This window comes from Saccopteryx bilineata, chromosome 2 (assembly GCF_036850765.1).
Source record: "Saccopteryx bilineata isolate mSacBil1 chromosome 2, mSacBil1_pri_phased_curated, whole genome shotgun sequence".
Lineage (NCBI taxonomy): Eukaryota > Metazoa > Chordata > Mammalia > Chiroptera > Emballonuridae > Saccopteryx > Saccopteryx bilineata.
The window spans coordinates 186960906-186979545 of NC_089491.1; the positions used below are offsets into that span (position 1 = coordinate 186960906).

General features: G+C 40.8%; 1 protein-coding gene and 1 long non-coding RNA gene across 4 annotated transcripts in view; both read left to right on the forward strand.

Annotated features, from left to right (window-relative positions):
* The window catches only part of LOC136325096 (uncharacterized), a 131696-nt gene extending 123516 nt beyond the window's left edge, over positions 1-8180 (forward strand). For both annotated transcript variants that reach the window (XR_010729202.1, XR_010729203.1), the window contains exon 5: positions 7425-8180. This is a non-coding gene — a long non-coding RNA (uncharacterized lncRNA). The remainder of the gene's footprint in view (positions 1-7424) is intronic.
* A 4011-nt stretch (positions 8181-12191) lies between these two features.
* HMGB1 (high mobility group box 1) lies at positions 12192-18071 on the forward strand. Of its 2 annotated transcripts, none has more exons than XM_066258917.1 (5): positions 12192-12338; positions 14218-14381; positions 14584-14729; positions 15217-15391; positions 16438-18071. In XM_066258917.1, the coding sequence occupies exons 2-5, from the start codon at positions 14232-14234 to the stop codon at positions 16612-16614; spliced, it is 648 nt and encodes a 215-aa protein (XP_066115014.1). In that variant the 5' UTR covers positions 12192-12338; positions 14218-14231; the 3' UTR covers positions 16615-18071. The 2 variants fall into 2 exon arrangements, with proteins under 2 accessions (XP_066115014.1, XP_066115015.1); XM_066258918.1 differs by lacking the exon at positions 12192-12338 and adding an exon at positions 13485-13506.
* Positions 18072-18640: the final 569 nt, after the last annotated feature.

Sequence of the window (18640 nt, forward strand, 5' to 3'; positions counted from 1 at the left end):
TAAAGTCGGCATAGTAGAAGGTAATTAAATCTATTAAGGGAAAAGAATTCTGGATATAGGGTATTAAAACTGAGTAGAAACAATGTGATAGTTGTGGACAGAAAATTGAACATGACCTTCATGTTCCACTAACATTTATTGAGTACCAGTGAGAGGTGAGTGCTGGAGAAACTAGGATGAGAAGATGAGTAAGATAACATAATATGTAATACATTTAGATAGGTTATAAAATATATAATTATATATTTTTGTTATAATACTATAAAAGTTATTAGAAAGGTACAACCAAAAGCAACAGAATTCAAAAATAAAAGAAAGCCCATCAGTTGAGAATTAATAAAGTTTAGGAAGGTTTTAAAAGACAGGTTGGATTTTAGCAGCAGAGGTGGGGGAAGGACACTACAACCAAAAGAAACAGTGTGGCCAGAGCTCGAAGGTAGGACAGGACAAGGTCCAGTTTGATTGGAAATTAGGAGAATGGAAGAGAAGGAAAGCAAAAGAGAAATTTGCCTTATTAGGAATGGCCCTGAGGGCCAGGTCAGGCTATTGTAGTTAATTTGAAAGGAAATATTGTAATTAAATAGAAAGTTTTTCAACAATGGACTTTGGTGCATTAGGAAAATATTAATACTCATTTTTAAAGTAATCTAAAATAAACAGCCAACATTGGTTGATCATTTACAATGTTTGAAGCAATTTACATATTAGGCTCAGCTCTGTTACAAGCTACTTTAGACTCACAGCTGCCCTCTGTAAAGGTATTTATACATTTTGCAGAAGCAGTGGAGGCTCAGAGAGGTTAATTCACTTTGTCCAAGGTGATACAGCTAGCTAGTGCCAGGGCCATGATTTTAACCTAAGGATTTGGTTCCAAAGTCTCCCTTCTGAACCATAAAATAATAAACACCGGTAGAGAGTTGTGGGCAACAGAAATGGAAAAATAAAATAAATTAAAAGGAAATGATTTAAAATAGTGTGGCATAGATACTATAAAATATGATGTGAGGGAAAAGGAAGAAGAGGGGCCAGACCCTAGAACTGGAGCCACTGGTTGGCAAGGACGGAAACTGGAAAGAGGTGTGAGTTACAGAGCAAACTGGTGAGCCTGAGGAACTGGGAGGAACTGGGGTCCAGGACAGAGACTGAGGCTGAAAGGGAATTTGGGTCATTTACATAGAGGTGAAAGTTAAATCTCCATGGGGAGTTGGCTGCCAAAGTCTCTAAGAAAGCCTAGAGAAGCAGAGAGGAGAGGATTCAGGACCAAATTGTGGGAAAAGAAGGAATAGCCATTAAAGAAGACACTTCAGTAGAGATGAGTGGCAAAAGTTTTTAAGCAGGCAGTTATCTGATTCTGATTTGAGTTCTCAGGGCAGTCAGCTTGGAGATGCCTGGTGACATTAGTGCTAGAATAAATATACATGATTTTTATAGATGTTGTATATCTGCTTGTAGGGAAGAGTTTCTAGAGTAATGACGTCTGACTTTTTAAAAATGATCTGAATCTTTGTGTCTTCAATTAGCAAATTTCTTCTCTTAAAAAACTGGAGTTTTTCTTTTTATATAAAGAATTGTGTACCTGAAACGATAAAAATTTTATTAACCACTCAAATAAATTCAGTTTTTTAAAAGTGCCAAAGAAATATTTACTTAAGTCCTTTAGCTATGTACACACACAAATTGGAGTTTTTTGTTTCTAATTATAGAAGTAATATAAACAGATTATTCAAAACTGGGGAAATATTGAAGAGTATAGGGAGAAAATAGTTACCTTTCACCAGAAGTGAATACTAATAATATTTTTAGTATATTCTTCCAGTCTATTTTGGATTTATTTGCACTTTTTTTTCAAACCAGGGAATCCTTTTGAAACTGTTTTTGTTGTGATAAGGTGTTAGGAATATTTTATTATTTATAACAAATCGATAGTGGCATAATAGTAATCCATCATAAGTATGGACCAAAATTTATTTAACCAAGCCCCTTCATTGAACATCTAGGTTGTTTCAATAGTATTCAGTAGTCGGCAAACCGCGGCTCATGAGCCACATGTGGTTCTTTGGCCCCTTGAGTGTGGCTCTTCCACAAAATACCACATGCGGGCACTACCTCGATAAGGAATGTACCTACCTATATAGTTTAAGTTTAAAAACTTGGCTCTCAAAAGAAATTTCAATCATTGTACTGTTGATATTTGGTTCTGCTGACTAATGAGTTTGCCCACCACTAGCATAGATAATGCTGTAATTAATATTTAAATATTTGTGTTTTTTACTTATTTATGATTATTATTTTCTAACTATTTCCTAAAAGTAAAATCACTGGTCAAATGCCATGAACATTCCTAAGCTAAAGTTTGTTTCTGAACATAAGTATCAATTTGCTGGTAGTACTTACAAGGTTAAACTATACTAAATTGTGCTTTCTCCCTCTAGTTCCTTATTTCCATCTTTAGAAGTCAAAAGGACACTTCAAAACAAGGATCAACAGTAACCCTTCAGAAAAGGCCAACATGTTTTGGTTGTTGTTGATTTTTTAAATTATTATTATTATGAGCAACAGGTGTGGGTTGGCAGTCCTCTTCTATTTAGCCCTACAAACCATTCTGGGTGCTCAGTGCTTTTTTAAACAAAAAGTCCTGGAACCTTGGGAGATGAGGCCATCTTCCCAGTGGGTCCACCTCCCACTGACAAAGCTGGGATCAGGAGCATCCCCCGGGTGAGCAGGTGTCTGCCAAGTCTGCTAGGATCCCCCCCCCCCCAGGCCTCAGGATTTGCAGGCATCTTCTTCACATTTCCTGGGTCTCTGGCCTAGATTGCCAGTGTTGGTCTGAGGTTCCCCTGGCAGAGCGTGGCACTCTTCTTTCTCTGGAGCAGTCCGGCAGTCTCGGCACCAGCCTCACCGGTTGCGCTGGGGTGCTTTGGTTGCAGGTCCTGAGTGTGGGCACCTCTCCTGACCTGCTCCTCTCCCCAGTCATGCCCAGTTAGCCTGCAGCACCGGTGCTTGTCAGTTAGGGTGGATGTCTCCTTTATTAGGCAATGGGGTGTGTTTACTATAGCTCCAATACAGTGTTTTGCTATCAGCAGGGCCCATTGGTGGGTTTGGAAGTAAATTTGTAATTATAGGGGGAAAAAAATCAGACTCCATCACAGAAGTGGTAGGTATTGCTTCATAAAACTTTTTTCAAATTCTGTATCTGTAACACATATGGCTCCTATTCTAAAACCTTGACAGTAAGGCTATAAACTTGTGTGAAACTTCCCATGAGAATATGAGGGATGGGTAAGTGAGAAATGTGATCAGTGTCCATTTTATTAGCAAGGCTAATACCTGGATGGTCATGTGGTTTAGTGGAGAAAGCTAGCTTCAGACTCAGAACAGGGTCAATATTGTTACTCTCTCACTAGCTATGTGACCTTGAACAACCTCACTGATGTCTCTGAGCCTCCTTAGCATGATTTGTAAAAGAGAGATAAGTATCTTGGCCAGAAGGATCACTGTGAGAATTAAATGAAATAATCTGTGTAGAGTGCTCAGCACAGAAGAAACACATGATAAATAAAACTTATTTTCTAGACTTTGGTCTGAGCCAGAGACATCCTGTGCAGCACAGCCAGTTTCTCCATTCCTCATCAAGTGTATATGTTACCTCTGTCACCAAAATGGTTCTACTCTCACTCGAGGGACCCCTTCAGTTCAGTTTCCTACTCTGTGTTCTGTGTTTCCCATGAAAGGAATCTCTGATGGTGAAAAATTCAGAATCACAGGTCATAGTCATGAAATGCTAAGGACCCAATTACAGGAGCCAGGCAGGTGACATAACTGGGTCCAGTAGAATGGTAGGTGGGGACTGTAGCAAACCACAGAACACATACCCCTTTGATGGAGACAGCCTGTGTTCACTCCACAAGATTGTCACCCTGCCAAAACGTGGATCCAAGCTTATTAGATATAGCCATGATTTTTCAAAAAAAGTGAAATTTCTGAATTTAAATGTGAAAAAAATCCAACTTTTCAAAACACAGTGCTGGCCACATGAAACATCTTTGTGTTACATAAGGCCAGAGGAATGCTGGTTAGTGTGGTCCAGCCTACCATTCACGGCTCAGCTTACTACAGCCAACTTGGGCTCTCAAGGAAAACCTCCAAAGCCACCCTTGAAAAGTGCTCTTTTAATACATTTTAAGTACAGACTAATAAAGAGGAAGGCCATCATTTTCACGTGGTGTTAAACACCTTGGGCTACAGGAAAGTATTGGGCATAACTGGCAGGTAGGTCGTGTTCTGTCATCTCTTTCTATTTGGTTAATAGAAACCACTCGTAAAACATCTATTCTTTTCTTTGAAAAACAGCTTTATCAAGTTATAATTCACATACATACAATTCAGTGATTTTTTTCAGTATATTCACAGGGTTGTGCAACCATTACTATAATTTTAGAAGCCTGATGCCCATTAGCAATCGCTCCCCCTCCTCCTAACTCCCAACTCCTGGAGACTACTAATATACTTTCTGCTTATAAATAAATGTTCCTATTCTGAACATTTTATCTCTTTAAGTAGTACGAACGTTCATGTACGTTCTCGTGCCTCCTGACCATCCAGAGTATGATTGTACATGTGTAAGGCAACATTAAAAAAAGGCAAATGTATGTTCTTCTTGTTTCCATAAATTGGTTATCAAACAAACATGATTTTAAGTTAATAAAACTATAACTGGAACTAATTTCATTTTTTGAAAAAAAAAACTCACTCCCAGGTGTCAAGGAGCATGAAAAAAACTTACTACTCAAAGGGTTAAGTAAATGGAGCCATAAACTGTGTGGTCTTTTTCTGGCTGTCTTCTTTCACTTAGCGTATTTTTAAGGTTCATCAGTGTTGTATAGTGAATCAGCATGTCATTCCTCTCTGTTGTTGGATAACAATCAATCATATAGGCAGAGACCATATTTTTGTATCTACTCATCAGCTGATGGACATTTGGGTTGTTTCCACTTTTTGACTATCACAAATAATGCCTCTATGAACATTCATGCACATGTTTTTGGGTGGACATGTTTTTGTTTTTCATGGGTACATGTTTAGCAGTGGAGTTGCTGGGTAGTTTATAGGGAACTCTATGTTTAAACTTAGAACTGTCAGACTGTTTTCCAGAGTGGCTGATGGTTCCAGCTTCTCCGCATCTTCACCCACACTTGCCATTATCTTTCTTTCTGAGTATAGTCAATCTTGTAGGGCAGTTGAGATATTTATTTTTAAGGTCTATGTCACTTTTAATAGGACAGCTGAATTTGGTATGTTATGTGATTATTTAGATCAAGACATAAAATAGTGATCTTACCTGACCTGTTTTGAAGAAGTGGATAAAGCAATGACCTAGCACACTGAGGTTGCTGGTTCAAAACTCCGAGGTCACTGGCTCTGAGCATAGGCTTGTCAGCACGGGGTCATTGGCTGAAGCAGAGGAATTATCCACATGATCCCAAAGCTCACCAGCTTGAGCCCAAAGGTGGCTGGCATGAAAGCCCAAAGTTGCTGGCTTGAGTAAGGGAACACTGGCTTGGCACCAGTCAAGGCACATAAGAGAAACAATCAATGCACAACTAAAGTGACACAACTACGAGCTGATGCTTCTCACCCTACCTTCCTGTCTCCTTCTCTCACTATCTCTCAAAAAAAATAAATAGTGGTCTTTTCTGAATTTAGATCATCCTTTTATAAAATCTTTTACTAATGACCTTTTCCCTTTCTTATTAAGAAAAAGTCTGATATTTTCCCTTTTCTTATTAAGAAAAGGTCTGATATTTTCTTCTTTTAATACCTTTTTTTAAAGATTTTATTTATTCATTTGAGAGAGGAGAGAGAGAGAGAGAAAGGAGAGAGAAAGGGGGAGGAGCAAGAAGCATCAACTCCCATTTGTGCTGTGACCAGGCAAGCCCAGGGTTTCAAACCAGCAACCTCAGCGTTCCAGGTTGATGCTTTATCCACTGCACCACCACAGGCCAAGTACTTTTTTCTTACTCACCAGTGAACTAGTCCAATTCTAGAGAAAGTATTGGTATAAAATAGCTTTGTATATTTTCCCTGTCTGCGCCATCAATGCAGCCCGCAGCTGAGGCCGCTGGTTTTCCCACTCGCACACAACATTCAGGCAGAAAACTCGAGCTCATTCACAAGTACTTAAGCTTTTTGAAGTCGAGATGCATTTAAAATCCTACAAATAATTGTAGGTGTACTATATACAAATTTCTGAGAAATATGTTATAATAATTAAGTCAAATATTAAAGAAAAAAATATAAAGTCCAAGTATGCTTTTATGGAAATTAAATGAAATAAATATAACAAAATTAAATTTATTCTGACATTAAAAAAACATTTTATGTTACATTTTTTGAGTTATGCTTTTTAGAATTCATAAAAAAGAAGGGTTAGAAAATAAAAAAAAAGTTATCTTTTTATATATATAGATATATTCTTAGTAAGATTTAGTAAATTCGGGAAGTCCCAGCGCGAGTGTGTTAAGTTTTTTCATTCTTATGTTTATGAGAAACATGAGCCTGATGTGTCCTAGCAATTTCTTCAATGTTTGGTCATATATTTGAAAGGCAAACTCTCATTTCCTCATCAATACATTGAAGAATTCCTCTCTTTTTACTCTTAATTGTGTTGAGTGCAGAAAACCCCCACCATACATATCATCTTAACTTTACACCAAACAAAGGATAGAAGAAATTTGCCTCCAGTCTTTCCGGGGAACATGGGGGGGGGTAGTGTAAACAATCCAGCACCACAGCTTAACAGCCTTTTGCAACCTAATCAGGCAAGTGAGGTGGGGGATTGGGCAGACTTTCAGCTTACAGCCAATTCCCCACACCTCTGTCTCCCAAAAATCTAAACTTCAAAAACCCTGTTGGTTTTTTGGTCCCTAACAGGCACATATTTCTCTGGAATACCATAGGGTGCACCTGGAAATCTTCTAGGGCACACCAGTATGCCCTGGCACACACTTTGAGAACCACTGACTTAAACAGTTCAGGAAAAGGTTCCCCTTCTCCACACACTGACAAAGAGGACACTGCTTCTCCGCCTTCACCTTTGGTGTCTGTCTATTCACTTCTGTAACATCCTTGCAAGTTAGGTAAGGTATCACAGCTCTAAGAGCTGAGGAAACTGAGCACAGACCCTAGTGGCTATCAGAGGCCCATGCGTGGTGAATGGGATGGGGGTGGGGGGTTGGAACTCAGTGTAGGCCAGCCTTCACAAACCTGTGTGCTTTCTTTTCCTGAATTCCTCCCTCCTTTATTTTCAGCAACTCCTCCCCCCCCCAAAAAAAAGAAAAAGAAAAAGAAAAGAAAGAAAGAATAAAGGTTTTAAGTATGGTTGCCTTCTTCAGACATTTTGGTTTACTGTTTTCTACCTTTTTCAGAAACTGGCCTTGTTCAAGAAGGCGAAACAAGAGGCTTCATATAGCTGGACTTTAGGATTCATTGCAATGGAAGGAATCAATATCCTTCAGTCAAAGACGTGCAACCCCTCATCTGTGTTTTATGTTTTCTTTTTACATTAGAGTTAAGTTTCAAAGGCCTGTTGGAAGCAACCTTTGGGCAGACATTCTGGCAGTTTTTGTGATAAATTCTATTTGGCTTGCTATAGTTCACTGTGTCCAACAAGGAGTAACCTTGACCTAGTTGGGAACTGGTAAATACCAAAAAATTTGGTATTTATCTATATTTGAGCTCCCTTTGAGCCTCTCAATTTCATCTTCCTCTTTTTTTAAAAGTTTATTGGTTCTAGAGAGAGAGGAAAGGGGGTAGAGAGAGAGTGTGTGAAAAAATGGGAGAGAAAGAGGAAGAATATTAATTTGTTGTTCCTTATTTATGAATTCATTGGTTGATTCAGTCCCTACTAGGACTGAACCTGCAACCTTGTCAAGCTGGCACTACACTCTAACCAATTGAGCACCTGGCCAGGGTTCATTATCCTCTTTTTAAGTTATAAGAATGAGGTGTAATTGGCATCTATCTTCAATCTTAGTATCCTAACATTTACTTATTAATTATTATTCTATTTTTTGGCCCTGGCTGGTTGGCTCAGCAGTAGAGCGTCGGCCTGGCGTGCGGGAGACCCGGGTTCGATTCCCGGCCAGGGCACATAAGAGAAGCGCCCATTTGCTTCTCCACCCCCCCCCCCTCCTTCCTCTCTGTCTCTCTCTTCCCCTCCCGCAGCCAAGGCTCCATTGGAGCAAGGATGGCCCGGGCGCTGGGGATGGCTCCTTGGCCTCTGCCCCAGGCGCTAGAGTGGCTCTGGTCGCGGCAGAGCTATGCCCCGGAGGGGCAGAGCATCGCCCCTGGTGGACGTGCCGGGTGGATCCCGGTCGGGCGCATGCGGGAGTCTGTCTGTCTCTCCCCGTTTCCAGCTTCAGAAAAATACAAAAAAAAAAAATTATTATTCTATTTTCTAACGTTCTGATTTAGAGACCCAAATGTTTGTCTCCAAAGATGGAAGAGGAAGATTAAAACAATAATTTTTAGTAAGCACTCTTTCAGCTATTAATTCATTTATTCAACAGATTTTATTTAGTGCCTGCTATAGGCCAGGCACTCCACTAGGTGTTTGGGAAACAAAGGTAAGATAGGGTTCTTGCCTGTAAGGGGCACAGTGCAGAGGGACAAGTAGACACATGACTAGATAGTTACAATTGTGAGCCCAGTAATTAATATACAAAATACTATAGGATGGAATCACAGAAGACAGGCACTTCACCTACCCCAGAGGAGATCAAGCAGGCTTCAGGAAGAACATAAACCATATTAATGAAGATCTGTAATTCATTTGGCTAAACTGGGCATGGGAGAGGGTGTTCAGGTTTCTTTTCTTTTTTTCTTTTACTTTTTATGAGTTTATTTGAGCCAAACTGGCAACATATGCCGGGAGCAAGATCTTAAATGCTTTCTGTTTAGGCTTTTTGAATTAGACAAATCTGTATTTGGGATAAAACATCCAATAACATATATTTGGTAAAATATATGCCAAATTTGTAGCTAATAATTTATTTTCAAGAAGGACAGGGTCTAATATAAATAAGAAAACATCAAGGTTGTAGGACTAGAGCTAGAAGTTGTTGGGCTTATTTAAAAGTTTCCTTCCTTTTTATCCTATTGATTTTGAGAGAGAGAAGGGGGGAGGAGAGGAAGAGAAAGAAAAGCACCTATCATGGGTGTCATATAAAATAGTGGTCCCCAACCTTTTTTTGGGCATGGATCGGTTTAATGTCAGAAAATATTTTCACAGACTGGCCTTTAGGGTGGGACGGATAAATGTATCACGTGACCGAGACAAGCGTCAAGAGTGAGTCTTAGACAGATGTAACAGAAGGAATCTGGTCATTTTTAAAAAAATAAAACATCGTTCAGACTTAAATATAAGGTCTACCAGAAAGTTCTGTCCGTTTTTGGAATAAAACAAAATACAAATTTTTCTTACTGTCAATAAATTTTATTAAATAATATATTATTATTAATGATTTCTTGCCAGCATGAGGGCAATTTGTATATCCCATTTTTGAAAAATGTTTTATCTTTTGATGCAAAAAATTGAACGAGTGCTTGTTTGATATCTTCTTCATTTTTGAATTTTTTGCCCTTCAAAAAATTTTTGAAGGACAAAAACAAGTGATAGTCGGAGGGTGCTAAGTCCGGGGAATATGGTGGATGCAACAGACATGCTTCTGTAGCATTTCTTCCTTGTTGAAATTCGTAAAAATTACAGTGGCATAAATGAACTTTATCAGTAGCCATGGGTACACTATCGCTTCACACATAAGACTAACGTGAATCAACTTTGTTTTAATTAATTCGCTACGTCAGTATGTATACATTAAGTGATAAAAATAGAGAGGCACACATGCGCCAAATAAACATGTGCTTACGTGTGGAAACTTGTTGTGATAGAAACGGACAGAACTTTCCGGTAGACCTTATATAAATAAAACAGAAATAATGTAAGTTATTTATTCTTTCTCTGTGGACCAGTACCAAATGGCCCATGGACCGGTACCGGTCCGCAGCCTGGGGATTGGGGACCGTTGATATAAAGTGTTAATTGGTGTGTCATGAATATTTTGTAATATGGGCATTGAAATGGCAAAACATATCACTTCTCGGCCTTTTGGCTAAAATCAAGTGAAATGGCAAAACAATTGAAATAAATATCTAGATTCAAATAAAGCGTGATTACTAAAGTGGATAAAAGTAAATACATGTGAAAATAACAATATAAAAGTGTAAAAAGTAGTCATCTAAAATTAACTGAGTGTGCATTATACTATTTTATGTATTCTTTAAGATTATATATTATATACTTTTTCATGTGCATGTGTTCTGTATTATCTGTTCATCAATACTCTAACTCCTGAGACCAATCATGTATACAAAAAGATATAAACATTAAAATCATATAGGTCAAGAAAGGTTATCTAAGCTGATTCTCAAACACCTGAATAAAATAGAGTGAATACATTAGGTTATGGATGCTTATAGTGGATATAAGAAATAAAAAGATCATAATAAAGTGATTAACTTTGATCTATTACAGCAATTTTCAACCACAAGAATTTTTAAAACATGCAATACTGGACTATTTAGTCAGGGTCACTGACCTCTTTTCCCTTAGATTGTCAAATAAAAAAAAATGACAACAGCCAACGGAACAATGGTCATCAGGTGTCAATTAATCAAAATTATCTCTATTTTTTTGTCAGATCAGCAAAAAATGTAATATATTTTTGGTGTGCTGCAGTTTCAGTAATTAGTTTATTTGTGCCATGAGATGATAAGGATTGAAAATTATTCATCAATTACATTAGGGGGAGTTGGCTGGTGGATTTAAAAGTGTATAATCATAGCATTAGAGGGGTGAAAAGGGAGAAGTCTGTTATAATTGAATATGAGTGTGTTCTGCTCAGGCTAAGGAGAGCTAGATAAGTTTCATAAAGCATTAATATATGTGTATGGTCTTCAGCAGTTTGGTCCATACAGCTAACACATTTTCTTTACAGACATAATAAATGTGTCTATTACTACCAGCCAGCTTGGTAAACTAGAAGAAAGTACAGCCTGTGGATTGGGGTATAGAACTCCGTTCCTTCATCTAGTCCTTCAGGTAACCATATCCCTACAGTTTCTGTAATCCTAGAGCAGGTACATGGATGCACTAAGTGGTGTGATGGGAGGGGGAGATAGCATCACAAGGATTCGTTTGATTATAACAGTAATCCACACCAAGTCAAATAAAATAGCCAAACAGTTAAAAACGTAGTCTTTAATGAATTTGTTAATTCTAGCAGGCCCTCGCAAACATTTCCTGCCAGAGTACCCCATATCAAAAAGAAATAGCTGTGCTTTAATTACAAGGAATAATTATTCGATTTCCAGGAAGTTAAGACAGTGCTTTGTATTTAAATAAAAAGTTCTAAACACGCTGTGAAACTCGATCAAACCAACAAAAGGGGTGAAACCGAATGCCTGTGCAGCGAGTCAGAATTTCAGCTGCTCAGCAAGCCTGACGTTACGGCTTAGAAGCCCAGAAAAGGGGCATTTTAAAACCGACCGACCGGATCATGTCACTTTCTTATAGGAAAAGCTCTACCTTTGCAGAGATCTAGTGTAATGCAACCACATGCTGTCGAGGGGCCCCAATCTTGCTGCCTTCAACTCTCTGCACTGGTAGGAGCCCAGGTTTTCAGGGCACGGGACCTCAGACTGTTTCCCTCACTTTTGAGGGTCTGTTGAAATTCTGGGGTCTCTTTTCTCAACATCTTTGCAAGTGAGTTTGCGGTAGGGGGGGAGGCATGTGGGTGTCTGTTTTGCTTGAGGAGTTCGAGACTCTCGTGGAGAAGTCAGGCCCGCGCCGCTCCGGCGACCGCTCCGGCGTGGGGCCGACTCGGGTTAGACACATGCACACACACCATAGAGCTTGCTTTCCCGTAGCAGCTGCTGCCTCTGCCTCTGCCTCTCCCGCCTCAGCCTCCTTGCCCGGCATCCACACACATTCAGATTTGCGCGCTGTTTCAATCCTTGATGACGTGTCCCCGGAGACAGCCAATAGCCGACGGGCTCTGGTCAGGACAATGGGAGGGAGCGGGCCAATGAGCGAGTCCCGTGAGTTGGCGGTAGCCAATAGGAGGCGCGCTGGCTGGAGAGTAATGTTACAGAGCGGAGAGAGTGAGGAGGCTGCGTCTGGCTCCCGCTCTCACAGCCATTGCAGTACATTGAGCTCCATAGAGACAGCGCCGGTGCAAGTCGAGCCGGACGGGCACTGGGCGACTCTGTGCTCGCTGAGGGTGAGTCCCGGGCGGCGCGGCAGCGGGGAGGGCACCTCCGGCAGCGCCCGGGCCGCGCGGCAGCGGGATCCGGCGGCCGGGAGCGGCGGGTCGGGATCCACACAAAGGCGGATGAGGGGGGACGAGGGGGGGAAACTGCGCACGGAGCGAGCCCGGGGCGCCGAGCCCTGCCCCGCGCCGGACCCCGCTCCCGGTCCCGCTCGCCGAGCGCCGCAGCCCCGCGACCGCGCCGCTCGCCCGCTGGCCTCCGCGCTGACTGCTGCAAAAAAATTTTTTTTTTTTTTTTTACTAAAAACATTTTTAATGTGTTTTCAGCCTTTGGGCCGAGCGTTCGGCGGGGGGCGGCGGGGCCGTGGCGGTTGAGCGGGCGGCGGCGCCTCCCCGGGCTGCATCGGCCGCCGCAGAGCCGGGCGCGGGCGGGCGCGGTGGGCCCGGCGGCCTGCGCCCGGGCGGTGGCGGCGGGGGGAGCGGCGCCCTGCGCCCGCTGGAATATGGCTGACTCGCCCGGCGCTGCCGGCGGGGAGAAAACAAGGCGGCGAGCGGGCGGGGGAGCGGGGCGCGCAGTTTGAAGGCAACTTTTTTTTTTCCTCGCCCCGCTTCCAGCCCCGCGATCCCCGTGCGGGGGTGGCGGGCGCGCGGGCCGCGGAGGGAGACGGGCGCGGCGGCGGCGGCTGCGGGAGGGCGGGGGAGGGGCGGGGAGGGAGGAGGGAGGGTCCGGCGCGCGCCCCCCGCCCCTCCCCCGGCCGCAATGGCCGAGCGTGCGCCGGAGCGCGCCGCGCACCCGCCCGCGCGCTCTCACACACACTCACACACACACACACACACTTATACACGCGTGCGCGCACACACACACACACACACACACACACACAAAGGGAAGGAGCCATGTTCGCGCTCGCCCTCGCGGCGGCGCAGGCGGGGAAGACGCGCAGCGGCCATTCCGTGCGCGCCGGGCCGGCGGCCGCGGGCGGAGCCAGCCCCCATTTCGAGCGGGGCTTCTCTCTCGGCGAGCCCGACAAAATGGGGGCGGCGGACGCACGTGGCGCCCCGAGCCCGCGTCGTCCCCGGACTCCTGGTGCCGAGTGGCGGGAAGGTGTGCGGAGCCTGGGCCCCGGGAGCCCGCTCCGCGCGGCCCAACATGCACGGATAAAAAAATCCCCGTTTGGAGGTGGGGGCAGCCTGAGCTGCGAGCAGGAGTGGCTTTTGTCCCTCGTCCTTGTTTACTAGAGAAACTTCAGACGGGACGTGTTTGTTCAGAACTGAAAGACATCTCGGGCCAGCCCGTAGGAAGCAGGCTGCCCCGCGGTGCGGTGGTGCCGTGCCCACCCCGCCGCCTCCCCAGCCCGGGTCCGAGCCGGGCTGCCTGCCCGCCCCCTCGTCCCAGCAAAGTTTGTGCCTAGCGAATGTTTTTCAAGTAATGGCTAAACTTGAATGGTGTAGGCCCGTTATTGGGAAGGGCTTGCTTACTGTAACTTAGGCTCCTACATGTTTATTCCTTAGGTCGTTCAAATCCACAAGTCAGCACTTTAGTTTTCTGGCATTTGGTTTTGTTGGTTTTAAATGGTTTTTTTACATTTAAAAAGAATTTAAATGGCCGTTTAATTATTTACGGACTAATGAGTAACAGGCACTATATGCGCATACCATTGTGTCTAGACTTTTTTGAGATCCCACCAAAGAACCGTTTTCTGCTTGACATTGCCTCGACTAGGAATTGGCTATTACTACCATTTCTTGGTTTGATACTGTAGGAGGTTGATGTCATTCCTGTGTTAAATAACCAGTGTCTTAGTTTTCATATACTCCGAGAAGTTAAAGTGCTCTTAAACTAAATGTCTTAGTTTCATTGCTAATATTGAATATTTATCCTCTTTTTTAGAAAAGTAATCAAACATGGGCAAAGGAGATCCTAAGAAGCCGAGAGGCAAAATGTCATCATATGCTTTCTTTGTGCAAACTTGCCGGGAGGAGCACAAGAAGAAGCACCCAGATGCTTCAGTCAACTTCTCAGAGTTTTCTAAGAAGTGCTCAGAGAGGTGGAAGGTAAGAGCTTCAAACATACAAAAAGAAAGTCAACACCAAAAGAATTTTAAAGAAATCTTCCATGTTTGTATAATATGAGTGATAATGTTAGAACAGGCTACTTAATAGCTAAGGACACTGGTTTTATTCATTTTAATTCTTCTGAGGAAAATTTATTAAAATTCTGTTTCTGACTTTAAGTTTACAAGTAATTCTTTCATAGACCATGTCTGCTAAAGAGAAAGGAAAATTTGAAGACATGGCAAAGGCGGACAAGGCCCGTTATGAAAGAGAAATGAAAACTTATATCCCCCCTAAAGGGGAAACAAAAAAGAAGTTCAAGGATCCCAATGCACCCAAAAGGCCTCCGTAAGTATCTTGACATTTTTCTTTAAATACGTGTTTTGCAGCAAGAATCAGAAGTTCAGCAAGCCACCTGTGGGTTTGGAGTGTATAATAAAAATTTCTTAGCGAATAGTGGCTCACATTGGTATATTTAAGTATTGTAAGTAAAATTCCTGTGGGATAGTAGTTTAACCAGACCATTTGAATTTGACATTTGCTTTTCTTCACCCAGTATATTTCCAAATGTAGTTTTGAGTCTTTTCTCAAATATTTATCTGAAATAACTTAGATAATTTGCAGAATGTTGTTTTGGAGCTCTAAAATTAATCAGTAGTGTGTTTAGTGTCGTGAGTTAAATAATTGTAACTCAGAGTTTGGTTATGAAGGATGATTAGCATCCTATGACATTTGCCACCCTATCCACTTAATGCTAGAAATTAGAAGCAGTTTTTGTCAGTACAACACATTTGAGAGTAAACTAAAAATTCTAAAATGAAATTTGTCGTTGTAGTTCGGCCTTTTTCTTGTTTTGTTCTGAGTATCGCCCAAAAGTCAAAGGAGAGCACCCTGGCCTGTCCATTGGTGACGTTGCAAAGAAGCTGGGAGAGATGTGGAATAACACTGCTGCAGACGACAAGCAGCCTTACGAGAAGAAGGCTGCTAAGCTGAAGGAGAAATACGAAAAGGTAAGGAGTTCAGATTTGCCTGTTGTGATGCTGAAAGGGTATACAGGTGTTGGGTAATTATACTTGGTACCTCACCTTATTTGTGTATTTTCATAGGAATTTCTAAACGTTTGGGGTGTAGTGCAGTTTTCAGTATTACAGTTACACTCAGTATGTCACTGGCTATATAGTCTTAAGTCCTTTTCTCTCTTTCAAATTGTATAGTATACCAAGTCACATTATTAATGTTCTTTTACTTTATATAATTTGACCTGGTCAAAGGCCATACATTTAAGCTGGGTTTGTTATTTCCCAAAGTCCAAATCGATGAAAATTTTGATAGGTACTTTGAGTCAGATTAGTTATCTTAAATGGTCAGGCACACAATATAAAAATAGGCTGGACAAAGTAATATAGATTGTGTTTTCATAAACATCCTAAAACGTTTATGTTCTCTCCCTTAGATAACCCAAAAAACTTAGTTTTAAGTTAAAAAGTTTAAGTTCGTATAATAAATTGATGTGAAGACTATAACCTCTATACTTTGAATTGAAATATTAAATTTTAGCTTATTAAGTTAATTTGGGAAAATGTATTCATTTCTCTTTCTTTACCTAACTGCATGCTTACTTTGGCAAATTACTTCTTTTTAAGACAATTTCTGACTATGGATTAGAGTCTGACAATATGAACCTGTAGAATGCTTTTTTATATTCAGAAGGTGGCAGTGTCTACCCTTTAATCAAAGCTCTCCGTTCTAGTTTCGATAAACGAAAGGTAGGATGTGGTGAATAATTTTACTTCAGTGATGCATAACATGGCAAATATTAGACCGTGTCATTCCATGAACTATGGAATATTTATTACAATCATCTCATAGTATTTTTAGATGCATTTTTCAGAGTCCTGGGTTTTTTTGTGGAGCCGGCATGAGCCTTCAGATATGTGGTGTTTTAGCATAACTAGGATCTTGATTTTTCATAAAATTTTGCCATGTTACTTTTATTTCTTTCCTTACTGAACTGTATTATCTTTCCTGCCAATTTCTCCTGCCCTTATTTTGGAAGGATATCGCTGCATACCGAGCTAAAGGAAAGCCTGATGCGGCTAAAAAGGGAGTTGTCAAGGCTGAAAAAAGCAAGAAAAAGAAGGAAGAGGAGGAAGACGAGGAAGATGAAGAGGATGAGGAAGAGGAGGAAGATGAAGAAGATGAAGATGAAGAAGAAGAAGATGATGATGAATAAGTTGGTTCTAGCGCAGTTTTTTTTTCTTGTCTATAAAGCATTTAACCCCCCTGTACACAACTCACTCCTTTTAAAGAAAAAAATTGAAATGTAAGGCTGTGTAAGATTTGTTTTTAAACTGTACAGTGTCTTTTTTTGTATAGTTAACACACTACCAAATGTGTCTTTAGATAGCCCTGTCCTGGTGGTATTTTCAATAGCCACTAACCTTGCCTGGTACAGTATGGGGGTTGTAAATTGGCATGGAAATTTAAAGCAGGTTCTTCTTGGTGCACAGCACAAATTAGTTATATATGGGGATGGTAGTATTTTCATTTTCAGTTGTCTCTGATGCAGCTTATAGGAAATAATTGTTCTGTTAACCGAATACCACTCTGTAATTGCAAAAAAAAAGTTGCAGCTGTTTTGTTGACATTCTGAATGCTTCTAAGTAAATACAATTTTTTTATTAGTATTGTTGTCCTTTTCATAGGTCTGAAATTTTTCTTTTTGAGGGGAAGCTAGTTGTGCTTTTGCCCATTTTGGATCATTATGATTTATTACAATGTTTATCTTTTCATATAGTTAGCTGATAAAAAGCTTTTGTCTACATACCCTGCATATCTGTGATGAGGGGTAATGAGTTGAATTGAGACCGTTTTCATCCATAGCTGAAAGTCTAAAATCATCAACAGTGGATAGCAAATTTCACATAGCCCAGTTACATTTACAAAGTGAGAAGTGACCACTCAACTCAATAGCATGGGATTATTAGAATCAAACATTTTGAAAGTCTGTCCTTGAAGGACTAATAGAAAAGTATGTTCTAATCTTTACATTGAGAACTCGACGTCTTTTTTTTAAGCTTCCATTACCATGTAATGGCAGTTATATTTGCAGTTCCCACGTTAAGACCTGAGATTGTACTCCCAAAAGCGTGAGCTTAAAATACAAGACTGGCACACAGGCTCTGAAAAACAGTGCTGGCTTTAAATGTCTTCTCCTATTTTAATATGGATTGCTTAGGAAACTTGACTAGAGGTATTTTTAATTAATTGGGCCAACTTTTAAAGTATGCCACATTTAAAGTCGATATTTTCCAAAATATGGTTTGCCCCTTTATCAAATAGACATGAGGGAAGAAGACACTTAAACTTTGTATCACAGTATGAGTTGTCCAATTTATTTAAATTTGACTTCATAAAATTCAAAATTTATTATTAGGGTCATGTTTATTTGCTTAGCCATTTAGGAAACAATTTGGCAATTTTGTGGTTTTTGACATCATTCTCTTACAGTGCCAGTGTTTTAAAATAGCGTTCTTGTCATTTTACACGCTTTTGTGATGGAGTGCTGTTTTGTTATATAATTTTGACTTGGATCTTTCCATTTGCATTTGTTTATGTAATTTCAGGAGGAATACTGAACATCTGAGTCCTGGATGATACTAATAAACTAATAATTGCAGAGGTTTTAAATATTAGTTAAATGGCTTTCACTTAAGATTTCAAGAATTTGTTATGTACATATTTTAATCTTGTTTCTGACAACTAGCAACACTTTAAATGTGGACTGACTGTCAATTTTTTTTCTCAAAAATACTTTATGCTCATAAGTAGGTTAATAGGCTGGTAGAAAAAAAAAATAGGTTTTTGTAAAACATTCCAAGCAGTCTCAGAGGATGGTGATTATAAATGTAAAAACCAGTTTTCTAAGCCAAATGAGAACCTCAAAAGAAAGGCTGACATCGTGTCCAAGTTTATTCAAATTTGTAGAATAAGTCTGCGTCTTGGATTTATGTGAAGGTTTCTGCTATGGCTGCAAAACTACATTTTCATTATAAGTTGAAAACTTGACTTCAAGGAAACAAATTTGAGTGGGTATGTCATGAAAACTTTTTAAGATGTTGAGAATCTGAACAAAGTGTGAAAAGTTAATTGGCTTCAGATCTTAACAGGAAGGAATGGACAGAACCCCCCCTTCAATTTGAAAACTTCATTAGCGATTCAACTGTAACCCCTAGAACTTGGGTGTCTAAAACTAGAAG

Bases quoted from the DNA above. Each gene is read 5' to 3' on its own strand.
- HMGB1 (XM_066258917.1), top strand. From the start codon at position 14,232: ATGGGCAAAGGAGATCCTAAGAAGCCGAGAGGCAAAATGTCATCATAT. The intron at 14,382-14,583 runs GTAAGAGCTTCA...ATTCTTTCATAG, and splicing joins AGTGCTCAGAGAGGTGGAAG to ACCATGTCTGCTAAAGAGAA. The intron at 15,392-16,437 runs GTAAGGAGTTCA...TTATTTTGGAAG, and splicing joins TGAAGGAGAAATACGAAAAG to GATATCGCTGCATACCGAGC.